This window comes from Caloenas nicobarica, chromosome Z (assembly GCF_036013445.1).
Source record: "Caloenas nicobarica isolate bCalNic1 chromosome Z, bCalNic1.hap1, whole genome shotgun sequence".
In the NCBI taxonomy this organism is placed as follows: domain Eukaryota; kingdom Metazoa; phylum Chordata; class Aves; order Columbiformes; family Columbidae; genus Caloenas; species Caloenas nicobarica.
In genome coordinates this window covers 51,263,526-51,287,847 of record NC_088284.1, presented here as the reverse complement: position 1 = coordinate 51,287,847, position 24,322 = coordinate 51,263,526, and the positions used below count along the sequence as shown (strand labels likewise).

Here is a 24,322-nt window from a genome sequence, read left to right as displayed (position 1 = left end):
TAATAACTCTTAGGATAAATGTTTGATTTTGTTTTCTAGGAGTATCATCAGTTGTTATAAATATATGTCTCCTCTAACATAGCTGCCATTTGGGACTTTCAGTGTATCCTCTGACAGCTGCTCTGCTTGCATGTATTTTAGTCAAAGTTTTTCTTGTCTTATTCCATTCTGTCAAAGACATCATTATCCCTAAATTGCAAGTGATTTACCTGGTCTTTGTTTGTATTGACTCCCTGTCCATATTAATAATCTTCCAAACAGTATTCATAAGATGAAAAGCTTAGATTAAATAGATGATGCTTGAACCAAATTTCATAGAAGTTAAAACAATTCAAAGTGTAATTTAAATATTTCAACATTGAACCTTACATCTTCCCCCTGTTTCAGAATGTATAACAGAACGTAGCCACTCAGAATGTATAACAGAAAGTAGCCACTAACTACATCAAAATGAAGCTATAATTACATTATATGCTACAACCCTACTCAAAGCAAATTAGGAACATTGCTTTCTCTGGTGAAACTAATCTTACAATGAAAAATATTTCTAATATTATTAAAAATATTTCCAATACTTCACCTGTAAAAGGCAATTTTTGGATTCATCACCATTATCTGCTTAAACCAGGAAAAAAAAAGCAGCTGATTAAGCATTTATCATAAATTACTTGATAATATACTTTAAAGTGTGTGATATCTGAAAATGATATATGATTTAAAATCAAGGCAGCAAGCTAATAATAATCATAAGCTAATATTCAAAAGGGAACACTGATCCAGAACATGAATATACTTTTGCTAAAGAAGGAAAAATAAGAACTTCTTGTGCCAATCATCTGCTAAATACATGTTTTGTGCACTATCTACGTATAATGGTTCCAAACAATGGATAGAAGACATTTTGAAAAGAATAACTAACTGCTGCAATTTTAACTATTTTTCTTTCTTCAGTCTTGAATTTAAAAAAAAAAGTGGGGAAGGAGAAGGGGGAGAAAAATATTTGAAAATTATGTAAGTGTTAGTGTCTTGTCTTTTTTTTAACATATAAAAATATTTATTCTGGTTTTTGTAAAACACACTGCTGCCAGGACACCAAAGGCAATAACTCCTGGTAAGCAATTGTATGTTTCTGTGTAGGGTTTGATGTAATTTTGGCAGATTCATCTGGTACTGTCTTCTCAGAGACTATAAATGTGCTAACTTTGCAAGGCATTTAGAATGACATTGTGTCCTTTAAAGTTACTTTTTGAATGGTTTATGTATAATTAGTAGTTATTAATACTAATAGTTATATACTGGTAAAGGAGCTGAGAGAAAAGATATTAAGGAGAAACATATGATGAGAATTATTTGCATGCCCAAAAGGTATATGACCAATGAAATAATATAAAGATATTATAGCAGCATGGGAAGAACAATGACTGAAAAGAGTTATAATAATTTAAGCAGAGGAGGAGGAATTTGAAATTTTATGGAACTGAGAAAATAGTAAATAAGAAAATGTTAGGGATTTTTTTTTTTGTTTAAATAGAACAGGTTAATAAATTATGTCTCAATGAATGAAAGAGTGATTAACCACCACCTGTCAAACAGGATTGCAAATCTGATAAAGCATACTCTATATATGTTAAATGTGTGTGTGTGTATATATATATATGAGATAAACAAGGGACTCAATAAAATTATTTTGTTTTTTACTGTTGCATATAAACTCAGATCACTATGCAAACAACAATTTTAATTTGCGTTCATGCACTTTAAATGTGCAAAACTAGTACTTTTAGTGGTCCACTGTTTTTACTACAAAAGCCATCAATAATTCCAGAATTTCAGTCATGCTTCATTGTTTGTAACTGGAGTTGCAAAGATTCCCATAAAAACTATACGACAAAGTAGTCATTTGTTTGCCCTCATCTGTAGGAAGGATCCCCACCATCAGTGTCGAAAATGCTGATTACTTTAGCTTAGGGCAAGCAAAGACAGGTAGAAATTTTGGTAGGAAGAAAATATTTTCTCTCAAATGGTGTGGTGCACAAGATGATACAAACTACATATTAGGAGTTGTTTAATACATGTAAATGATTCTAATGTTGGCAAAAAGTGTGTATCTTATCATCTGGGATTTATGATGAGGTGTAGAATTAATTTGATAAAGAAAAACATGAAGTTTATTCCAGATGATGACCTGCAGATATCAAATAGAATGAGACTGTGTGAGGGAACTAGAAAGAAACAGTCCCTGGAGCAAGCTAGCACAAGACCAGGAAGGCTTTTTAATAAGTCTGTTTTGAAATAAAAGATACTGTGTATAATGCAATTTATGAAAATGAGTGGATTAAATTTCTATTTTGAAAGTTAGGAAGGGATATGGTAAGCATGCTGAGAACTGAAAACTAAACCTGGCAGAGCTAGTGCAAGGAAGGTGCAAAGGTGCAATTGTCAAGAAACAAGAAGACACAAATTAACATTAGCAAATTTGAGAGAAAACAAACCCAAACAAACAAAAACCTTCCATAAAGACATTTTTTAAATTTGGTATCACTGATTATGTGAAACTACACATAATTTTGATGAACTATGAGAGCAACAGAACCAAAAAAAAAAAAAAAGGGTTAAATCGGTGCCAGAAAATAATAAAAGCACTTTGAGGAAGACTGGCTGGGAAGTTTGAGTGGCTTACACAAGTCCATACTGAAAACAAACAAACCAACCAAACACACGGATGGCAGCGGTATTAATGTAAAATACGGATGCTAACTATCTTCATATGGTACAAAAAATCAGCAAGATAAAAATATGAGAAAGGACTATCTAAAAATCTAACATCTTTGGTGCAGCGCTTAAAAGCAACAACAACAACAAAAGGCTATCAAAAGGGTAGGGTGCAGTTCTGAATAAAGTGAACTTGCACTTAGTAAGTGAAAATTTTTATGAGATTTCGAATACTGTAAACAATGCTGGGTTCCAATATAATGAGATTCAGACTTATTTTATAAATATTTATACGCACAATCTTCTTTTTAAAACCCACTTGTACACATTTACTTATAAAGGCCATTCAAAAGCTGAAAAGAATTGGAATAGCTACATGTAAAATCGTACCATCTTCCTTTAAAAATTTTGCTAAAATGTCTCTGCATTCATAGAGGAAGAGATGGCTCCCAAACGACAGCTCCGAGATGGGTGTTTTAAGAGGTTCTCAGTTAGACTGTACATTGAAAAATTCCCGGTAGATCACAGGCAATAATTGGCATCAATTATATTATGAACCAATTTCGTGATGTTTTCTACTCATAATGTTAATTAGATCTCCTTTAATGTGTTGGACTAAAGAATATGAAGATTCCCACATTACATTCTTTGGACCTGATTCTCTTCCTGATTCTGCCTCTATACTGCAAGCAAAAAACCCCAAGCAGTGTGGTGGAAATGGAGTAAATTCAACTCCAGAACTGAAAAAAACCAGAAGTGCTTAAGAAGCTGGGAGGAAGTGTCATGAGGTCTCTAAGGAAGGAGATGGTGAAAGAGGTTTGAAAAGTGAGAAAATGAGTCTATTGGAGTAGGGTGGGAGACAGCTAAAAAGAAACATAAATGTGTGCTGCATCCCAAATACAAATCCCTAACAAGTTCTATGGCAGAGTTTTGGCTGAGACCAGATTCTGTTTAGTCATATGTCTATCACACTTACTGCCTACTGCAAAGTCAGGATTAACTTAGTAAGGGCTAAATTAGCATGAAGTAATAGCATATTCAACTGTGTTTGTTCTTAAAATATGATAGATGTAGAAAGGATAACATTTTAGGCAGATTTCTAGCCTCCTTTTGGAGGTTTCTCTCCAGTAAGGACTGCTATTATTTTTGTCTCTGATCTACAAGTCATTGTGACTTTCTTAAAAATAATAACCTGAATAGATGTACACTGTGTCATATCTATGAATAGAAAGCAGGTCACAGAAATATGTCTGTGTGACTGAACCTGAAATTGGTTATGGTCTTGAAGCAGATCTTTGCCTGCACTACAAAAGGACATTTTTTTTCAGATAAAAAGGCAACTTTTGAGGATTAGAAATTTAGGGGTGGGAGAGAAGTGTTTACAAGCCCATCTTCCAGCTGCTTGTTGTGTCATTTCATGACATCCTTTCAGCTTGGTACAAGGTAACCATTTCTGGAATAAAGCAGATTTTGCACAGATGCCTGTGATTATGTTCTCCTGAATCTACAGAAGAAAACTTGTCCTTCCATTGCCTGTTTGTGTGTCTGGTCCTTGTCTTCTCAGAAGCCTTTCCCATTCTGCAACACTACTTTTGGCTCATCCTCGGCATTCTCCACACTGAACTCCAGCAATATCTTTCTGTCAAGCATTTTGGTCTATTTCAGGAAAGGTCTTTCTGCCCAGCCACTGAAACTAGTCTCTCTCTTTTAGATAGATGCTAATACTATCTACTGAAGTTTATGAGATTAGTTCTGACCAGAGCCTAAAAAAGACTCCTCAGTCACTGTAATTAATATTGTCAATTGTGCTTCTGGACAGGTAGACTATAGGAAGCAGCAATAACTTGTAAAGAACATAGCATTCCAAAGAGTGAATGGGACTAAATGTCACAGGAGGGGGTTCATGTATATAGCTTTACTTGAAAAGAAATCAAGATATTTAAAATTTGTTGGAAACATCAATAACTTTAATCACAGTTACTATAGTTTTATTTGCAGTGCATACAAATCTAATTGCTGTGCTATGTATGCTGCATTTATTCTAGATTTTAGAATTCTTACAAAAGAAACAACACGCCACTTTTTAAGCACCCTGTTGTTTGTCATCAAGTCAGTATTAGAAATAAAAACATTCAAATAAATAAATAAATTAGTAAATATTGTTTTCTTACCTGTCTATAATGCCACATAAATCTATCTGAAGGTCACTGAAATTGCCAAAAACATTTTTCTGAACTGAGATCATATCCACTGCTTTGTTACCAACGGAAATGAGTCGCATGCATCCTTGAAAACCAGCAAATGAGGTGTTACACTCAGAAATGTTTCCATTGCTAGGGCAGCCTGAAAGAAGCATAAAACCTGGAGCTGAAAAACAAATTATTGAAAAAATTATATATTCCAAAAGTCGACTGAACTTTGATAATCTCCAGGTATTGTAAACTTTGTGGGTGGAAGATTTGAGTCAGGAGCTCTTCTGATTAGGCATGGTGGTGCAACTGTAAAGAAATACTTCTGTGCAGCCTTACTGTTTTTAAAGCATATGCAAAAGCATCATTCAAAATTTGCATAACAGAAACCCAAGCAGCAGTTCCAAAGCAATGGTTGGAATCAAGATGCAAACAGACTGACTGACTGACCTTAGTCACTAAATATTAGGTTACAACTGAAGGCAGACATGATTTGGACAAGTTTTAAGTCACAACTAAAGTCAAACAACACAAAGATTAGTTACTAAGTACAGTGGTTTAAATTTATCAAGCAGTCCATAAGATTCCAGAAAGTACTGAAGACAGTTTCTTGATGCATGTAATCAATGACGCAACTGGGAGAAATGCTCTGTTGCACCTGCTACTTGTACAGAAGGAAGAAATGGTTGAAAATGTGAAAGTCAAGAAAGTCTTAGTAATAGCAAACATGAGGCAGTGGAGTTAATGATCCACAAAGAAGAGAGCAAGGAAAAAAAAGCAGAATTACAATCCCAGACTTCAGAAGATCCAATGCTGGTCTGTTCAGGATCTGTTTTGAGAGTCCCATTTGAAATTACTTTGGAGAGCAAAAGGGCCGGATATTTTTCAACAAAAAAACTCTTTGGAGCAAAAGAAAAGTCCATATTGATATCAAAACGGTTAAGCAAGTGTGGCAGAAGGCCTGTAAACATAAACACTGAGCTCTTGAGTACGTGCAAACACAAAAAGAAAGTACACAAAAGGTGGAAGTAGGGACATGCAAAGACATTACCCGCATGTCTAGGAAAGCAGTTGGGAAATCCAGGACCTCAAGTAGAGTTAAAACTATCAAGGAAGAAGAAGCTTAACAAAAAGGTTTCTATAGGTACCAACAGCAGCAAAAGGAAGGGCAAGGACATTATGGGTGCACTACTCCACACAGCAGGGAACCTAATGACAAGGGTCTTGGGAAGAACTGATTTGTACAAGGCCTTTTTCCTTCTGTCTTCACTGGTAAAACTAATCCTTAGGTTTCCCATGCCCTAGCAGAGTACAAAGAAGGGAAGCAGGACTCACAAAAAAAAAAAAAAGAAGAAAGAGTCCAAGGGGCACCCGAGAGTGCTGCAGGAGCTGGCCAAAGTCAACAATTGCCATGGTCATTGTGAAGACATTACCATTTTAATCCTCAAAAAGTCTCGGTAATTTGGTGAGCTTCTTGATGAATGGAAAACGTGTATGTTAAACCCATCTTCAGAAAAGGCAAGAAGGAGGACACATGAAACTTGAGGCAAATCAGCCTTACCACAGTGGCAAGTTCATGGAGCAAATCCTCCTAGAAGACATTTCTAAACATGTGAAGGACAAGAAGATAACTGGGTAACTTCAGCTTCAAGGCTAAATCATGCCTGACCAAGCTCTTTGTTTTCCTTGCTGAGGTGATGGTCACTGAGGACAAAGGGAGAACAGCGGGCATTGGATACCTTGACTTTAGCAAAGCCTCTGACAGTTTTCTGTATTGTACCTATCACTAGATTGACAAGATATGGCTGGGATAAGCAAACAATTAATGATGCAAAGTCCAGGTGATGGTCAGTGAACAGAGGGTCCTTCAGAGAGCAGTACTGAGAACTATGTCATTTAATGTCTTCATTAGTGAACTGGATGATGGGACAGAGTGCACTTCAGCAAAGCTATGACTGATATCAAATTGGAGGCAGGGGTCAAATGTTGGAGAGTAGGGCTGCAACTCAGAAGGACCTGGGCAGGCTGGAGAAACAGGCTGAAAGGTATGCAATGAAGTTCAGTAAGAACAAATTTAAGGTCTTTAATTTGAGATGGAACAAGTCCGTGCAACTATGAGTGGATAACTGCCTAGATCCATAGAGAAAGGCCTGAGGTCCTGGTGGCCAATAGGTGTACCATGAGCCAGGAATGTGCCCTTGTACCACAGAAGCATTCTGGGCTATATTGTCAAGAGTGCATTTACCAGATGTGGGGAAGCTGTCCTTCCCTCTATGTGGCACTTGTGAGACCATATTTGGAGTGCTGTATTTCTGGATTCCCCAGTAGAGGAAAGATATCTGCATCCCGGAGTGAGTCCAGAGGAGGCCTCCAAGCTGGTCAGGGAGCTGCATGCACAGGGAACATGAAGAGAGACTGAGAGAGCTGGACCAGTCAGTCTTGAGAAGATAAGGCCATCTGATGAGATGAAACAGAGAAAATGGAGCCAGATATTTTTCCAGAATTGCACAGAGAAGAAGCAAAGGACAGAAGTGAAAACCAGTAAATTCTGGTCAAACAAGTGTTTTTACCATGAGGGTGGTCAATATGAAAATAGTTTGACAAAAAGGAGTTATGAGATTTCTATCCTTGGAGCTGTTCAAAGTTTGAGTGGTCACAGCCCTGTACCTCCTGATCTGATCAGACTAGTTTAGAACAGAGGGTTGAGCTAGATAATGTCTGAATGTCCTACCTGTGAATTACATTCTGTAAGTATTTATATTGTGGTTTATCTGTTGTGTTATTGATCCTAAAATGCTTTGTTCACTGATTGACAATTAAACATTGTTTATAAATAAATAAATTGTTTTGATCCTGATTTGATTTAAATCACATCCATTGAGCTATTTTTCCCATTGGCAGCTGAACACTGCATAAAAAATACACTTAAATGTTTTTTTAATTTGGCTTTCTTCCAAAGGCTGATATTGCTTCCGGAATGATGCAGAAGGGCCATTCTTTGATCTTAGTTAAACAATACTGCATTGTGGTTCACAACATTCAAAGACCTTCTTGTTTCATGATGTTAGGAAGCAGTGACTTTTAAGACACTTCTCTAATCCACAGAGCTATTGGGTGTTTTCTGAAGTCCTGAAAAGACAGTGCGGAGGTTTACTATACAGGAAAGCAATATGACAGTGGACACTAGTAAATCTATTCAAATGAGTGAATAACAACATAAATAGTATAGGTATGTTTTTAAGAAGTGTATGATAGAAAATAAACTAAAACTGAACTGAACTAAGTAAATAAATTCCCAGTGTGTTTTACTCTGGTGAAGAACCAAACTGTTCAAAACTGTTATTACCTTTCTAAAGGAAAATGTTTATTATCTAGAACTCCTTTAATAATGAAATTTACCCTATGTACTTACTGCAATATTAAATAATCATTTTTTGCCCTTATAGTTCCAATGAGTTATTATTTCACAAACTGAGGTAGCATATCCTTGATGACAGCATGACTAGAAATTGTGCTGCCATAATGCTAATGTGCTTTCATGTTTATTACACATTTTCCCAGCTAAGCATACACATTTCTTGCATGCTTTGTATTCATTAAAACAAGTAAACTAACCACCATGTCCCCAGGACACCTCTCCTGGAAGGCTGATATTCATGCCTTAACAACCAGAATACAGAAACAGGGTAAATATTCATACAAACTTAGAAAGTAAAAATGCATTGTCTGCATTTTTATAGTGGTACATGACTTTAAATTTTAATAAACAATTTTCTAAATTCAGAAACTTGCTAATAGTTTTCCCCAAGTTTGTACAACATGCACAAGCTGCCAATTTGAGCTATAAAACAGAAACCAGAGAAGTTGAGGGATGGATATGCAGTCAGTACTTTAAATGTTCCTGGCATTAATTTGCCCCCTCCACTCCCCAAAAGAAAAATAGAAATGTCCTTGTAAAACTTAATTGAATATGCGGCTTTTAATAACTACTCACATCCTTCCTGATCTGTTCACCTGTGCCATCAACCATGCAATGGTGCAAATCACCTAATCAGAGATGTACAAACCTGAGCAACATGGATGGCGGGGAGTGGCGGCGGGGGAGGGTGGAAACTGGGGGAAAGGGGCAAGAAGGAAATAAAAAAATCTGGCTATTCAAGGCCAATATTCTGTATCATCTGTATCATCAATCAAGTCAAGTGGTATTTTAGTAGAGAAGGCTAGATGTCAGTTGTGAACAGTCACATGGATGCTTATGTAGCAGTTCCTATATTTATGGTCTGCTTGTGAGCATGATACCAGAAAATGATGTTCTGGAAAGACACCAAGGATTTAGAGTGATAATTTATTCTATCCAACACTGTAAAATTTTAAGGAAACACAAACTCAAAAACATCATAGCAGCGCCTGAAAAACAGATCCTTTGAAAGATATCCAAGCTAGGTAAAGAAGACTTAAGGCAAGCCAAATCATTCTTGTCGTTTGATTAGATGTGTCAGGAAAACTTGATGTTTAATTATGGAATATTGCCAGCATAATTAAGCAACATATTTCACCTCCGAAGTAGAAAGCATCTCCTGAATAAATTTGCAGAGGTATGGAAGCATGAGCAGATGAGGTCACATCATTGTCCACTATTACACTGATACGATTCCTTTTGGCAGAGAAGGACACAGAATGCCACTGGCCATTATTTAATCCAGCACCTGGCAGGAAAATAAAAAGCAAAATGAAGTATAGTGGTCCATTATTTGTGATACTACCTGAATGTTATAGACTAAAAAAGAGGAGAGACTGGTAAACCAATCATAGCCCACATGAAAACTCCAAGTGATAATAAAAAGAAAAAAAGAAAAGAGAACACAAATGTCTTTTGTGAAAACAGAACCTTTGTCCTTTCCTTTGCTTCACATCTTGGGGTGATGTATACTTCAGTGAATAAGCCTTACTGTTGTAATACTCCAGATTATCAGTAATATATCCATTTAATGTAGTGACTGTGAAAAGTATACTCCTAATCTGAGGAGGTTATCGTTAAGATGTTGTAATGGCTGATACAGTATTTTACATGTAATACACATTTTTACTGCATATTACAAAGGATTTCTTCATCTTTTAAAATCAAAGGTAGTCATCATATTTCAATCCAGTAAAATAGCAAAATCCTGTAGGTGATAAAAGCTTCAGCAACCTTCATGTCTGTGTCATAAGATTATTTTTATTTCAGTTGTTTTTTTTACTGGAAATGTATGGGAAAATCTTCTGAGAGTTTAGCCTCTAACACCAATTTGTAAGGTGCCACAAAGCAATAAACCTAAATCCCTGATATTGGAAAGCATCTATATAAGTATTATTAAATACATTTTATACAGGGCAGTATGTAGGTATATTATTATCTTTAAGAAGTGCTTGCAGTCAATCATGTTCTTGAGTGTTCTTCAGAACAGAGGTACTTCTTTTGGTGAAGAACACAGAATACAACCTTTGAATTATGTAAAATCTTTTCAGAACTGCAGAGTGTGTATGATTTGTGATCTGTGATTTCCCTCTTGAAATTTCAGGCATTAATATATTCCTCTCTAGAATGTGTTGTATATTCTAGAGAAATACTTTGCCAATTGATTGATTAGTTCAAACTAAAGGAAAAGAAATAAAAATAGAAAGATAAAAAGGTTCAAATAGCTAAATTACAGCATAACTAGGATCCATATATTTTTAACTACCACAGTCTGAACACAAGATCCTCATATTGTCGAGAGTCAAGTCTTAAAATCACATTATAAATTCAGATAAGTTATCGTCTAGAAAATATCTCTAATATATTTAGTATAATACCAGTCTCATACACCTTTTCTGTTATTTGTTGCCTTAAATCAACCACTATATTACAGACTGCGTAACAAAGAAACCTTCAACCTTTTGATTTATCCCCAGCCTCAGTAGAATTGTGTAAAGGTGTGGCTAACAGATTTTCTTATCTTTGTGTTGCACTTTCAGGAGCAATTCCCTTTTCTAATATAGTGGCAGAGAGCATAGGGCTGTAGTCACAGGTTTTCTGATACCATTCTGGCCATTATTTATTTTGTTTGTGATCTTGTATGAGAACTGGCATTTGAGTTTGCTAACAGGAGTAGTACAGTTGCAGGCGTAGTAAATAATCAGCATTAAAGCTATCACAATATTTTATACTGTTGTAAAAATCCATATTAATGACATTTAGAGAGATGGACTTCTTACTAAAATAAAAATCGGAAACCTTATTCCATACAATATAAAACAGTGCTACTGCTATTACACATGACTATGAAAAGGTCATCTGTAGAGCGGTAATCTTTTGGTAACAAGGATTTACATAGCCCTACAGGCAGTACAGAGGGAGTGACTAGAGTTTCCCTGTATTTTCAAGATGTCCAACTGCTGAAGATGTCCCTCAGTACTGATGACAATTAATATAACTTACAGCAGCATTCAAACTGATGTACTTTATCTTAGGGCTGGCAAACTTTTGAGCTGAGGATCAAGACAATACTTTAAAGCCTCAAAATCTTGGCTTTCAGCTTGGTATTTCAGCTAGATAATATGATGTGTAATACGCATTAAAAAAACAGAATTGAAAAAGCATTAGAAAAATATTATTGCTGCCTTGCAATATGATGGGCATAGATGAGTCACAGCATAAAATGAACTTTCTACACTTAATGGGTACTATTATTTATCTCTCCTACTTTTAAAATACTATTTTACATCAAGAACTCAACAAATACATCAAAAGTTTTACTCATTTCAAATAAAAAACAACAAAGGATTACAATCAAAGGAAGCATTCTGAGGTCTTTTATACAACTGTGAACCTCAGTGAACTATATATACTCCTTCATCAAAGAGGTAGTAGGTATGTTAAACAAAGAATATGAATAATGCAATTTTTGTATCACAGAAAATTAAGTCTGAGGAAGTTTTTTTTTCCCAGTTCCCAGTAACACAATTAGTTTTCTTCTATAAATTATTGCAGAATTATCCTTCAATAAGAAACCAAATTATGAAATCTATATAGTCAAAACTCCACTTCTCACACTGTGTTTTTAAGATTTTTTAAAAATGAATTATTTCCCTACTTACTTATTTCCCTCTTTCTAGCCTCCATCCCCAGCTAGAAAATCTCCAGCTTCTTTCACCTCATCTCTAAGATTAAGCAGAGTTTCTTTATTTTTAGATCTTTAGATCTTTAGATCTTTAGATCTTTAGATCTTCAGGTGAATGATGTTTTCCTCAATCACATCTCTGCAATATGCTATATTTTCCTGTAGGACTCATAGAATTGTTTGGGCTGGAAGGCACCTTTAAAGATCATCTAGTCCAATATCCCAGTCATGTGCAGAGACTTGTTTTACTAGATCAGGTTGCTCAAAACCGCATACAACTTGAACATTTCCAGGGGTGGGACATCTAAGTCCAACCTCACTTTAAAATACATACCCCTTGTTCTTTCACTAAAGACCCTGGGGAAAAAATCTCACACCATCTTTATTATAAGCCTCCTTTTGCATATTGAAAGGTTACAATAAGTTCTCTCTAAAGCCTTCTCTTCTCCAGGCCGAACAACCCCAACTCTCTCAGCCTTTCTTCATAGAAGAGGAGCTCCAGCCCTCTGATCATTTTCATGGCCCTGCTCTGGACCCACTCTAAGAAGTCCATGTTTTTCTTGTGTTGGGAACCCCAGCGCTGGATGCAGAACTCCAGAAGGGGTCTCAGCAGAGCGGAGTAGAAGAAAAGAATCACTTCTCTTGACCTACTGGCCAAGCTCTTTTTTATGGAACCCAGAATACGATTTGCTTTATGGACTGCAAGCACACATTGCCAGCTTATATCCATTTTTTCATCCCTCAGTATCCCCAAGTCCTTCTTGGCAGGGCTACTCTCACTCCGTTCAACCTGCAGTCTGTATTGATATTGGTGATTGCCTCATCCCAGGTGAAGGACCTTGCACTTGGCTTTGTTGAACTTTGTGAGGTTCTCATGGGCCCATTCCTCAAGCCTGCCAAGTTCCCTCTGGATGACATCCATTTTCTCTAGTGAATCAACTGTGCCATTCAGCTTGGTGTCATCACCAAACTTACTGAGGATGTACTCAATCCCATCATCTATGTCGTTACTGAAGATATTAAATCTAACGATAAACTCTGTAATTTCATTTCAATTGTTGCAAGGATAATTGCTTTTAATTCTTAGTTTTGTATCCTGCTTCAGTAACTTCTTGTTCTGGTGAGAAAACCATATTCCAAATATTGCAATATTCATCTGTCAAGGTAGGTAACAGAATGCCCTAACATAAAAACCAAGATTAAGTGATTGACTGAAGTAGAAAAATTTTTTGCTTGCTGGAAAATCAGTTGTATGAATGTTGCACTTTTTGGTTTCTTTATTGTAGTTCATACTGACCTGCTAAATTATTTTGGGATGGATATTTTACCTCTTTTTCATACAGGCTGGCATATTAGACATACTAAATGATGTTCATCTAGAACACTCCTGAGAAAATACCTCAGTGTAGCTGTTGTGTTGACAACCTTGAATAGGTGATGATTTTCTTGTGTGAAGCCATGGAGTGCTGCAACGCATAAACTGTGGAGACCAATGAACTGCTAATATTTCCATTCCATCTGAAAATTATATTGTCTGATGCACTACCAGGAGGGTTAAAAATGCTTTACCAGAAACAAGTGAGGAAAACCTACCAATTAGACTTTAGTGCATAATAAGGTAGCTATTGAACAAGATATCCATTTATTCTCATTAGTAGCGCTTCCATCATTTTAGTATCTAAGTACTAAAAAAAAGGTCTGTGGGAGGTCTTGCAGAAGAATGACATCCAACCTTAGGCACACATATATAAAAAGGCAACACATATAGGTCATTGGGAGGTCGTTAAGAAACAAACAATCGTTTCGAGAAAGTAATTTATAGATTAGTCTGAAGTATAATGATCAAATGCAATGATTGTTAACATCACTTGATTAAAAACTTCATAGAAATTAAAAACTGCATGAAAATTAAAAGCTGCATTGAAATACAAGGTTATATGAAGAGACTGAGTAATAAGACCTCAAACATTTATACATATTGTAATTCAATTTGGTTCTCATCATTCTAAACAAATTAACTTTGTGTTAATTTCTTTTTTTTTCAATTTATGTTATTTCTTTGTGAATATTTGATGACCAGCTTGCAAAGGAGGCTACAGAGGAAAGACATTCAGCAACCATTGTGTAAAAAAGGGTATAATTATAACTTAATCAGTCATGAATTAACATGCCATTCTCTGCATTTTTTATGGTTGAAGAAATCTTTAAAAAACTTATTATAATGAATTTAAGAACTGCATACAATGAAATATGCTCTAAATTAATTATCAAATGTCACGTGTGTGTGTATGTGTGTGTAAGTCAGGTCATAAGTCCTCGCTGGTAGGCAAATAAACCTGTCTAGCCATCCATAATTTCATTTCTCCATCTCCAAACGCAGACTTGAATTGCTTCAGTGAGTGTGATAATAAACATTTCATAAACTCAAGAATAATTTCCCCATATGGTTTTGTTATGATAAACTCTGTCTCAGAAGAGGATATTTTTGCAGTAGTTTCTGTCTTCACAAAGACGAGCATAATTCCTCCTGTTAGACTTTATGAAGAGTAAGCTTAACATGGTATGATAACATTGCATTTTGTTTCAGCAGAGAGTGTCAAGATTTCTTTTAGGGTGTTTCAGCTAATGTTACATATTGTGTTACAACTTTGAAAATGAATACATTGGTCTCTGTGCAAGTCTACGGTTAATGTTAAACATGCCACCACCTTTAGCTGCTCTGATAAAATGACGCTACATGACAATAGTTACTTTAACATACAGTATTTAATTGAACTGCAATTGAAATAGCTCCTAAAAAGCCAAATTCATCACTGTTAACTACATGCCACTGACATTGTTACTAAGGAACTGACATTTTTAAATGGTGAGCCTAGGGATACCTTTTGTCATTAAAAAGTTACTCTTTGTCCATCAGTTATTTTAGATTATACGAAATACCAGGGCTGATCCCATTAATACCCACAGAAACATGATCAAAATATTTATTTAAGTTTCAGCATTATCTGTGGTCATTACTGGGTTACAGTCCTTTCCTGAAAAATCAACTGGTTTACTTTAATTATTAATTATTTAATTATTAATTATTTAATTATTAATTATTTAATTTTACTTTTAATTATTATCAACCTGTAGAAACATAATTAGCTTCAGATTAATGTTTAATTTATTAGTTTTTCATCTTTTTTTCCCCTGTTCCCCTCAAAGTGATTTTCATTTTGTATCAGGAATTGAAGTAAGCAATCAATCTAAAAGAAGCAGGGGCACAGCACTAAAACTAAGGAGGCCTCATCTCCAAATCCTGTTTCTTTGCTCTGTTTGGCTCTGCTTTGCTCTCTTTTTCTGTTTTATACTAACAAGCAGATGATTTGTGAGCATTTGGATAAGTGATTCCTTTTTGTGTGTTTGTACTGATCATAATATTTTCCAAAAATGTCCCCATATTTCACGTAAGTTTTTAATTCTCTGAGGTCAGAAAGGTATTCGAGGGCTTCAGTTTGGACAGAATCACAGACTGGTTGGGGTTGGATGGGACCTCTGGAGATCATCTAGTCCAACCCACCTGCTAAAGCAGCTTCACCTACAGTAGGTATCACAGGAATGCATCCAAGTAAGTTTTTGATGTCTCCAGAGAAGGAGACTCCACAACATCTCTGGGTAGCCTGTTCCAGTGCCCTGTTATGCTCAAAGTAAAGAAGTTTCTCCTCATGTTTTGATGGAGCCTCCTATACTTCAGTCTGTGCCCGTTACCTCTCATCCTATCATCAGGCACCACTGAGAAGAGTCTGGTCCCATCCTCTTGACACTCATCCTTGAGATATTAATAAGTATAAAGATCCTCTCTCAGCCTCCTCTTCTCCAGGCTGAAGAGAACCAGCTCTCTTTCCTTGTAAAAAAAAAAGAGGATTCAGACCCCTAATAAACTTTGTAGCCCTCTGCTGGACTCTCTTCAGTAAGTCCTTGTCTGTCTTGAAGTGGGGAGCCCAGAACTGGACTCAGTACTCCAGATGCAGCCTCACCAGGGCAGAGTAGAAAGAGACAACCACCTCCCTAGACCTGCTGGCCACATTCTTCCTAATGCACCCCAGGATACCATTGGCCTTCTTGGCCACAAGGGCACATTGCTGGCTCATGGTCAGCCTGTTGTCCAGCAAGACTCCCAAGTCCTTCTCTGCAATGCTGCTTTCCAGCAGGTCTGCCCCTAACCTGTACCGATGCCTGAGGTTATTCCTCTTTAGGTGAAGCACCCTATACTTACCTCTGTTGAATTTCATCAGGTTCCTCTCCTGCCCTGTTCTCCAGCCTGTCCAGACCTCACTGAATGTCAGCATAGTTCTGTGGTGTATCAACACTTCCTCCCAGTTTTGTATCATCAGCAAACCTGCTGAAGGTACAGCATCTTCATTCAGGTCACTGATTAATATGTTAAACAAGACTGGACCACTGGGAAACACCACAAGCTAAAGGCCTCCAACTAGACTCCGCACTGCTGATCACAACACTCTGAGCTCTGCCATCCAGCTAGTTCTCAATCCATCTCACTGTTCCATCCTGCAACTCACACTTCCTGAGCTTACCTAAGAGTGTCAAAAGCCTTGCTGAAGTCAAGGTAGCCAACATCCACTACCTTCCCCTCATCTACCTAGCCAATCATATCATCACAGAAGGCTATTAGATTGGTCAAATGTGGTTTCCCCTTGGTGAATCCATACTGACTACTCTTGATAACCTTTCCTCAACTGTTTTGGAGATGAACAGTATGAGCTGTTCCATCACCTTCACAGGAATAGAGGCAAGACTGATGGGCCTGTAGTTACTTGGGTCATCCTTCTTGCTCTATTTGAAGACTGAAGTGACATTGGTTTTCTTCTAGTCCTCAGGCACCTCTCCTTTTCTCCATAACCTTTCAGAGATGATGGAGAACAGCTTAGCAATAACATCTGCCAGCTATCTCAGCACTCATGGGTGCATCCCTTTGGGGCCCATGAATTTGTGGGTGTTGAGTATGTCTAAATGATCTCTAACCTGATCTTCTTCAACCAAGGGAAAGTCTTTCTTTCTCCAGACTTTCCTTCTTGCCTCCAGGGCCTGGGATTCCTGAGGGCTGGTCTTAGCAGTAAACACCGAATCAAAGAAGGCATACAGTAACTCTATTTTCTCTGCAACCTGCATCACCAGGGCACCCACCTCATTCAGCAGCAGAACTGCATTTTCCCTGACCTTCCTTTTCTGTTGATGTACTTAAAGAAGCTCTTGTTGTCCATGGTGTCCCTTGCCAGATTTAATTCCAAGTGGACCTCAGACTTTGTCATCTCATCCCTGCATATTCTAACAGTGATTTTATATTCCTCTCAAGTGGCCTGTCCCTTTACCCACTTTACGTAAACATCTTTCTTGCATTTGAGTTTTGACAGAAGCTCCTTACTCATCCATGCTGGCCTCCTAGTCCCTTTACTTGATTTCTTGCTCATAGGGATGCACTGGTTTTGAGCTCAGAGGAAGGGATGCTTGAATATTAGCCAGCTCTCTTGGACCCTCCTACCTTCTAGAGTCCTAACTCATAGGATTCCTCAAAGTAGGACCTTGAAGAGACCAAAACTAGTCTTCCTGAAGTCCACGACTGTAATCCTACTTGTCGCTTTTCTTCCTCTACGCACAATCCTGAACTCCATCATCTCACGGTCACTGCAGAAGAGGCCCCCAACCTTCACATCGCCTATCAGTCCTTCTTGGTCTGTTAGGACAAGGTCCAGTATCACATCTCTCCTCATTGGCTCCTTGACCACCTGGGTCAAAAAGTTATTATTAATGCTCTGCAGTAAACCTCCTGGACTGTGTGTGCCTAGTTGTGTTGTCTTCCCAGCAGATGTCAGGGGAATTGAACTTCTCCATATGAACCAGGGCCTGTGATCTTGAGGCTACTTTCAGTTATCTGTAGAAGGCCTTATCAACTTCCTCTTCCTGATCAGGTAGTCTGTAGTAAACACCCATGATGGTGTCCCCCTTGTTAGCCTTTCCCTTAATTGTTACCCATAAGGACTTGACTCATTCTTCATTTCCCCTTAGGCAGAGCTTGATACATTCCAGTTGCTCTCTCAAATAAAGTGCATCTCCTCCACCTCACCTTACTGGCTTGTCTTCCGTAAAATGTACATAGCCATCCATGACGGCATTCCAGGCATGCAAGCTGTCCCACCAAGTCTCTGTGTCTGTGATGGGATCATGGCCCTGTGACCACACACTATTCTCCATGCAGCATACATTTGTGTACAGGCCCTTCAGAGAAGTAATTGAGCACACAAATTTCCCCAGAGGGGTGCAGAAGGAACCACCATAGCCATACATAGCCTTGAGATGGTTTGTCTTCTGGTTGTCTTCTTGGGAGACAGCTAACGGATATTTGTTCCTGCTCTGATTGTCCTGTCTTATTTACTAGTTAGGTGTGATTCCATGAGCATTGTCATTTCAGACCCTGTGCCCCAAGCCCTTCATTTTAAACCTCCCCTCATATCTATGATAATTATTTTATTCTTAATTTTTTATTGCAGTAACTGCTTAACTTACTTACTGTATTTTTAATTGCTCAAAACAAACTAGCATTAAACAACATCATTAAGCTCCCTATATTCTGGCTTGAAAACTCCCCTGAAATATTCCTATCACTCCAACGAATATGCTCTATATAAGATTAAATTATTCACACATTCAAATCCTTAAATTTTTTCTAAGTACCAATGCAAAATGAAGTTTTCTTACTTGTTAATCACCTGTTAATTCAGTTTACACGTTACATTACTGGAACCAACTTGGCTTCTTTTTCACCAATAGTAGTCCTGCTGTATGAGTATGAAATACATGATTACGTACAGTTGCAAATATATCTAGAACGAACTGATGCTTTGGATATCATTGTGTTTTATGCATCCAAATTAGCCACTGCTTCTCTGATGTATTCCTCTGGCTAGTGGTCTCTGGTTATCTTCCTTGTCCATAAAGAAACTGCTCCAATCCTAGCCTTATTTCCTCATCTTCATATATTCTTTGGAATCCCATTTATCTACCTAATATGTGTAGTCCTGTTTTTCCTGCCTGAGGACTCATTCTGAAATAACCATTTTATCTATCTACAAGAAAGAAGAAAAATTCAATTTGTTTATATAAAGCATGGGAAACTTTGGGGTGGCTGTGATGTATGGAGTGTCAGCATTGTATACTACCAATGAAGCACTGCTAGGTGAAGGTATTGAAATTATCACATGAGGATGTTACTGCTTCTCACAATTTTTTTAAAAGTTGTGAAAGATGGAGATGTTGTGAGCTCTGTCCTGCTTTCATATTTCATGAAAGGAGGAGATTCCTGGCTGGCCCAGCAGTCTTGCTGTTCTCAAGCTGTTCTCTTGCTGTTCACATCAAGCGCTAATGGCACTCAGATAACTGAAGGGCCTCTTTATGAAGGAAGGAGTCCTTTTGCTCCCAGACTGAGTGGAAGTGAAATCTGGGAGCTGTTTCTCAGGATCCCAGTTGTATACTCTCTAATATGACTGTACCTTACTATATTTGCCTCATCCTCTTGTCCTCATATATATATTTTTACAAGGAAATTACTTCGAAAAACACTAGAGAGCATGCTTTCTGGAAATCTCAGCTTCACCCTGAGGGCTTCCTGGCAGTGCACACTACCAAAAGTAGATGATCCAGTGTCAATTTTTTTGTCCTCATTATGTATGTGTGTATATATATATATAAAATGTAAACTCGGAATTGCCCCAGCTTTGTGGAACACGACCTGTCCTCTGTCCAAATTTAATTGACAGCTCTGTAATTGAGACCTCTAAAAATAACATAGTATTTATAATAGTATTTATAGAGTGCACTGTCAGCAAATTTACCGATGACACCAAGCTGGGAGGAGTCACGGATACGCCAGAAGGATGTGTTGCCATCCAGTGAGAGCTAGACAGGCTGGAGAGTTGGGTGGCGAAAAAATTAATGAAATATAACAAGGGCAAGTGTAGAGTCTTGCATCTGGGCAGAAACAACCCCACGTTCCTGTATAAGTTGGGGAACGACCTGCTGGAGAGCAGTGCAGGGGAAAGGGATCTCGGGGTCTTGGTGGACAGCAGGATGACCATGAGCCAGCACTGCGCCCTTGTGGCCAGGAAGGCCACTGGCATCCTGGGGTGTATTAGAAGGAGAGTGGTTAGCAGGTCGAGAGAGGTTTTCCTTCCCCTCTACTCTGCCCTGGTGAGACCACATCTGGAATATTGTGTTCAGTTCTGGGCCCCTCAGTTCAAGAAAGACAGGGAACTGCTGGAGAGAGTCAAGCGCAGAGCCACAAAGATGCTGAAGGGAGTGGAGCATCTCCCTTATGAGGAAAGGCTGAGGGAGCTGGGTCTCTTTAGCTTGGAGAACAAGAGACTGAGGGGTGACCTTATTAATGTTTATAAATATGTAAATGGTGAGTGTCACGAGGATGGAGCCAGGCTCCTCTCCGTGACAACCAATGATAGTACAAGGGGCAATGGGTACAAACCAGAACACAGGAGGTTCCACTTAAATTTGAGAAGAAACTTCTTATCAGTGAGAGTAACAGAGCACTGGAACAGGCTGCCCAGGGAGGTTTTGGAGTCTTCTTCTCTGGAAACGTTTAAAACCTGCCTGGACGCCTTCCTGTGTAACCTCATCTAGGTGTTCCTGCTCCGGCAGGGGGATTGGACTAGACGATCTTTTGAGATCCCTTCCAACCCCTAACATTCTGCAATTCTGTGATTCTGTGATAACTTTATGGGAAAATGAGTTACTTGATGCTTCGCGACGCTCTGACAAATAGTGTAAAACATCTTAATGGTTTAGCTCGACAGAACAAGAAATTATCTTGTTTACATTTCACAACTGAAAAAGTTGTTTAGATATCTAAAACTTCCCAGATTTTACACATGAGATACTATGTGTATATAAAGCTAAGGAGTCAACTTTGTAGCCTGTATTATTGCAAGTCATTTTTACTAAATTATGGTGGAAAATAAAAAAAAAAGAAAAAAGCATAGAAACGTGTTTGTGAGAAAAGAAGGTATTTAGAAACTTTTGGGATTAAAATTCGCACAAAGCAAGCATAGTTACCCACATACTAGTCATAGAACTAAACCAAGAATGTAATCACTAATTTAAATGACTTTACATTTACCTATTTTTTTATACACAGTAATCCTGGATTTTTTTTCTTGATTTCTGTTACCTGCAATGATGTCACTCAGTGCTTTTCCTGCTTTATGAAGACTGATTTTAACTTTTCCGTCACTCAGATATAAGAAGAATCCACCTGAAGCCTCGTGTAGTTTGCTATATAATAGAAGTCCCTCCTTGTTCCAGGTGCGAAACTGGAAACTGATGAATAAGTCATCTTGCCCTGATGTGCCTGGCAGTATCAGGTAACTACTGGAGTTCAGAAATGTAACAGGAATCACCTGTGGCTCTAAACATGAGAAGGACAGGTTTCCCTAGAAAGAAATGAAACAAATACAACATTAGGAAGTTTTGGAGAAAAACAGCGATGAGAAATTTTGTGTGGAAACTACAGAGTTTCAAAGCATTGTGCATAGAACCTAATATTTGTAATATTTTAATATGTTAGTCTAAAAATCAAGTATGAATACATAAGAATGTCACCAGTTTGAGAAATGATTGCCGAATTGTTTGAACAGAACAAACATATCTGCCTGAGAAAAGAGTGGCAAGGACTTTCCAGCAAATGAGGTAAGATTCTGACTTATATGTGTGATTTAACGGTCCTCCAGGAGTTAGACAGACCTGCTTTATTTCTGTTCTGGCTCAGCCTCAGGAACCATTAGGGAGTTGACAAATTTCTGAATGTCAGATAAAATGCCACTGAATGCAAGGTTTGGTACAAATACTTACATAGTTCTAAATGGTTGTATGCAGAGAAAAATGTTGAGCTTGGATACTGATTGTTTAAGGCAGTGCTAAATTTGAGAAAACAGCGTTTTGCCAGGCCAAGAAGCAGTCTTTCCAAATCAATGCATCTGGAGATGTGCACTGACCCCAGTATTTGTTTTTACAAATCATCAGAGAAAATTCCACACACAAACTCTTGCTACTTACAAATGTGAAACATGTTCTTCATAAATAGGAAGGAATTAGGTTTTCAAGAAGGTCCATATACACCAGATCATGAGTTATATTTAGGCACCTAGCCTTTATTTTATGCTTAACTGCTTCTGAAATCACTGGTTCTTAGGTACTTAGATAAACTTGTGGATTAATTCATTGACAAACCGTGAGTTTACCCTGCATCTGTCATTGTACTGGGTGATATAGATGAGAACGGAATAGGAATAACACATCTTTTGCATCTGCGTCAGAGTTAGTTAATACTTTATGACTACTGATAGTGATACAATATGCACTTTGAACTAATGACTGGCTGACACAATTTGAACTATGAATAATTTGTTCTGTACAGATGATTACTAAAAGATCAATGTCTTTAGAATTTAAAATGCATTTAACTCATGTTAAACACAAACAGCTTTTAGACTTTTGAACATACATAAAGCTTTGACCTTATAGTAAAAAGCTAAATAAAAAAAAAAAAAGAAAAATACTCACTAGCCCCTGGCAAGGCAAGATGTTAAAGTTTATCTGTTTCTATTTTCTTCAAGGAAAACATATAAATAGATAAAAGCTCTGTGTTATGACCTCAGCTGTAGAGAAATGAATAGTCAACTGAACTAACCCATAGTGAAAAGGAAGCCATCAGGTTAATAAATCTTGTTAGATGCTAAAAGCTTACCATCTGCAGCTTCCTCCTCCACATTATCTGGACAGCTGACTGATACTGTATCAGACCAGGAAAGTGGCTATTTCACAAGGATTTTATACTAACATAGATACTTTCTGGTATGTTTACATAGTAAAACATCTCCTGAATAGTTTTGAAAGTAGCACAACAGTTTAAATTACTTGAGATTAAGATGATGAAGTTTCCCATGACAATAATTTCAGCATTCCTCTTTCACTAGTCCACACATAGCCTCCTATAACTGCCCTCTCATCAATATCCATCATCATTATGGACAGGATATTATATAGAAGTATCAGTTTAGTTCATTCTGGAATACTTCAGTTGAGCTTCACTAGAGAAAAGATGTCTGTCATCCATTTTTTCTGGGTCAGAGGACCAAATTTGCTTGTTCATAGTCTGAACTGAAATCCAAATAAAAAGATTTGGATCTTGAAAGCTTGTCTTATTTTGTTAATTATTTTGAACTGATTGTTTGCATTATTACTCTGCATTTCATGCTGCTAAATAAATAAATATTGCAAATAGAGAGAGGTCTTGTACTACCGAAGAGAAAAAAAACCAAAACCAAAACAAAAACAACAACAACAACAACAACAAAAAGGCTTAGTAAACTTTATAGACAACCTCTGTAACACAGAAAGTTGGTTCATTATTGGAACCATTTCTGTAAATGGTAGGGATTTGGCTAATACAACTGTTGGCCACATCACAATAAATGCATTAAACCCACCAGTGTGAAGTACAGCTCTTCAGACAAGGGGCAGTATAGATCGACAAACAGAACTTATCTATCAAAATTATAATGCTCTGGAGAAAACAGAGTGGATCACTGTCATCGGCAATAGAAGGCTTTTAAAATTTACTGCTGGTTTTCTTACTAGTCAGGTACAGAAGTCAAAGCCAGAGCTTCAATGAATTCAGATACATCTTGTTTTACTCACTGGTTTTTGTATGTGCAGAACAGTGAGATACCACAGAACAGTGAGATACCACAGAACAGTGAGAAATCCAACACATCCAAATACCACATAAAGAACTGAGGAATAAAATGCATTCTGTATTCTCTACTGGATAATTCTGTACAGCAGCAAATATAAAATATCCCAATTAGGTGGTTCCTTGTTTTTTCTTTCATTAAACAATGTAGATTTTACTGGAACTGTGTGTTAATGGATTGCATTTGAAAGCAGCTGTGGTCTTTTTCTTTTCTGTATTTTACTTATTTTTTTCTCTCTTAACTATGAATCTCTTACCACAAAGTAGATCTGAGATTTATGCCTCCTGGCCAGGTCAATAATGTTCACTCCATTATAATAAATATTTTCAAAACACCCATGAAAGTTCTTGCGTGACAATGTCCCTGATTTTCCAGGCACTGGGATCCCTCCAAAGCTGAGCTTAGAAAGAGAAGAGAAATCAATGGTACTATTAAATAATTTTCTAAGGAAAGAAGTTGC

General features: G+C 37.4%; 1 protein-coding gene across 1 annotated transcript in view; it reads right to left on the bottom strand.

The window, feature by feature from the left end:
* The window catches only part of CNTNAP4 (contactin associated protein family member 4), a 206,087-nt gene that overhangs the window by 58,041 nt on the left and 123,724 nt on the right, over positions 1 to 24,322 (bottom strand). The window contains exons 7-9 of the mRNA XM_065655702.1: positions 21,279 to 21,540; positions 9,458 to 9,607; positions 4,884 to 5,055 (exon numbers count right to left, since the gene is read on the bottom strand). Coding sequence (XP_065511774.1) covers positions 4,884 to 5,055; positions 9,458 to 9,607; positions 21,279 to 21,540 — 584 coding nt within the window. The remainder of the gene's footprint in view (positions 1 to 4,883; positions 5,056 to 9,457; positions 9,608 to 21,278; positions 21,541 to 24,322) is intronic.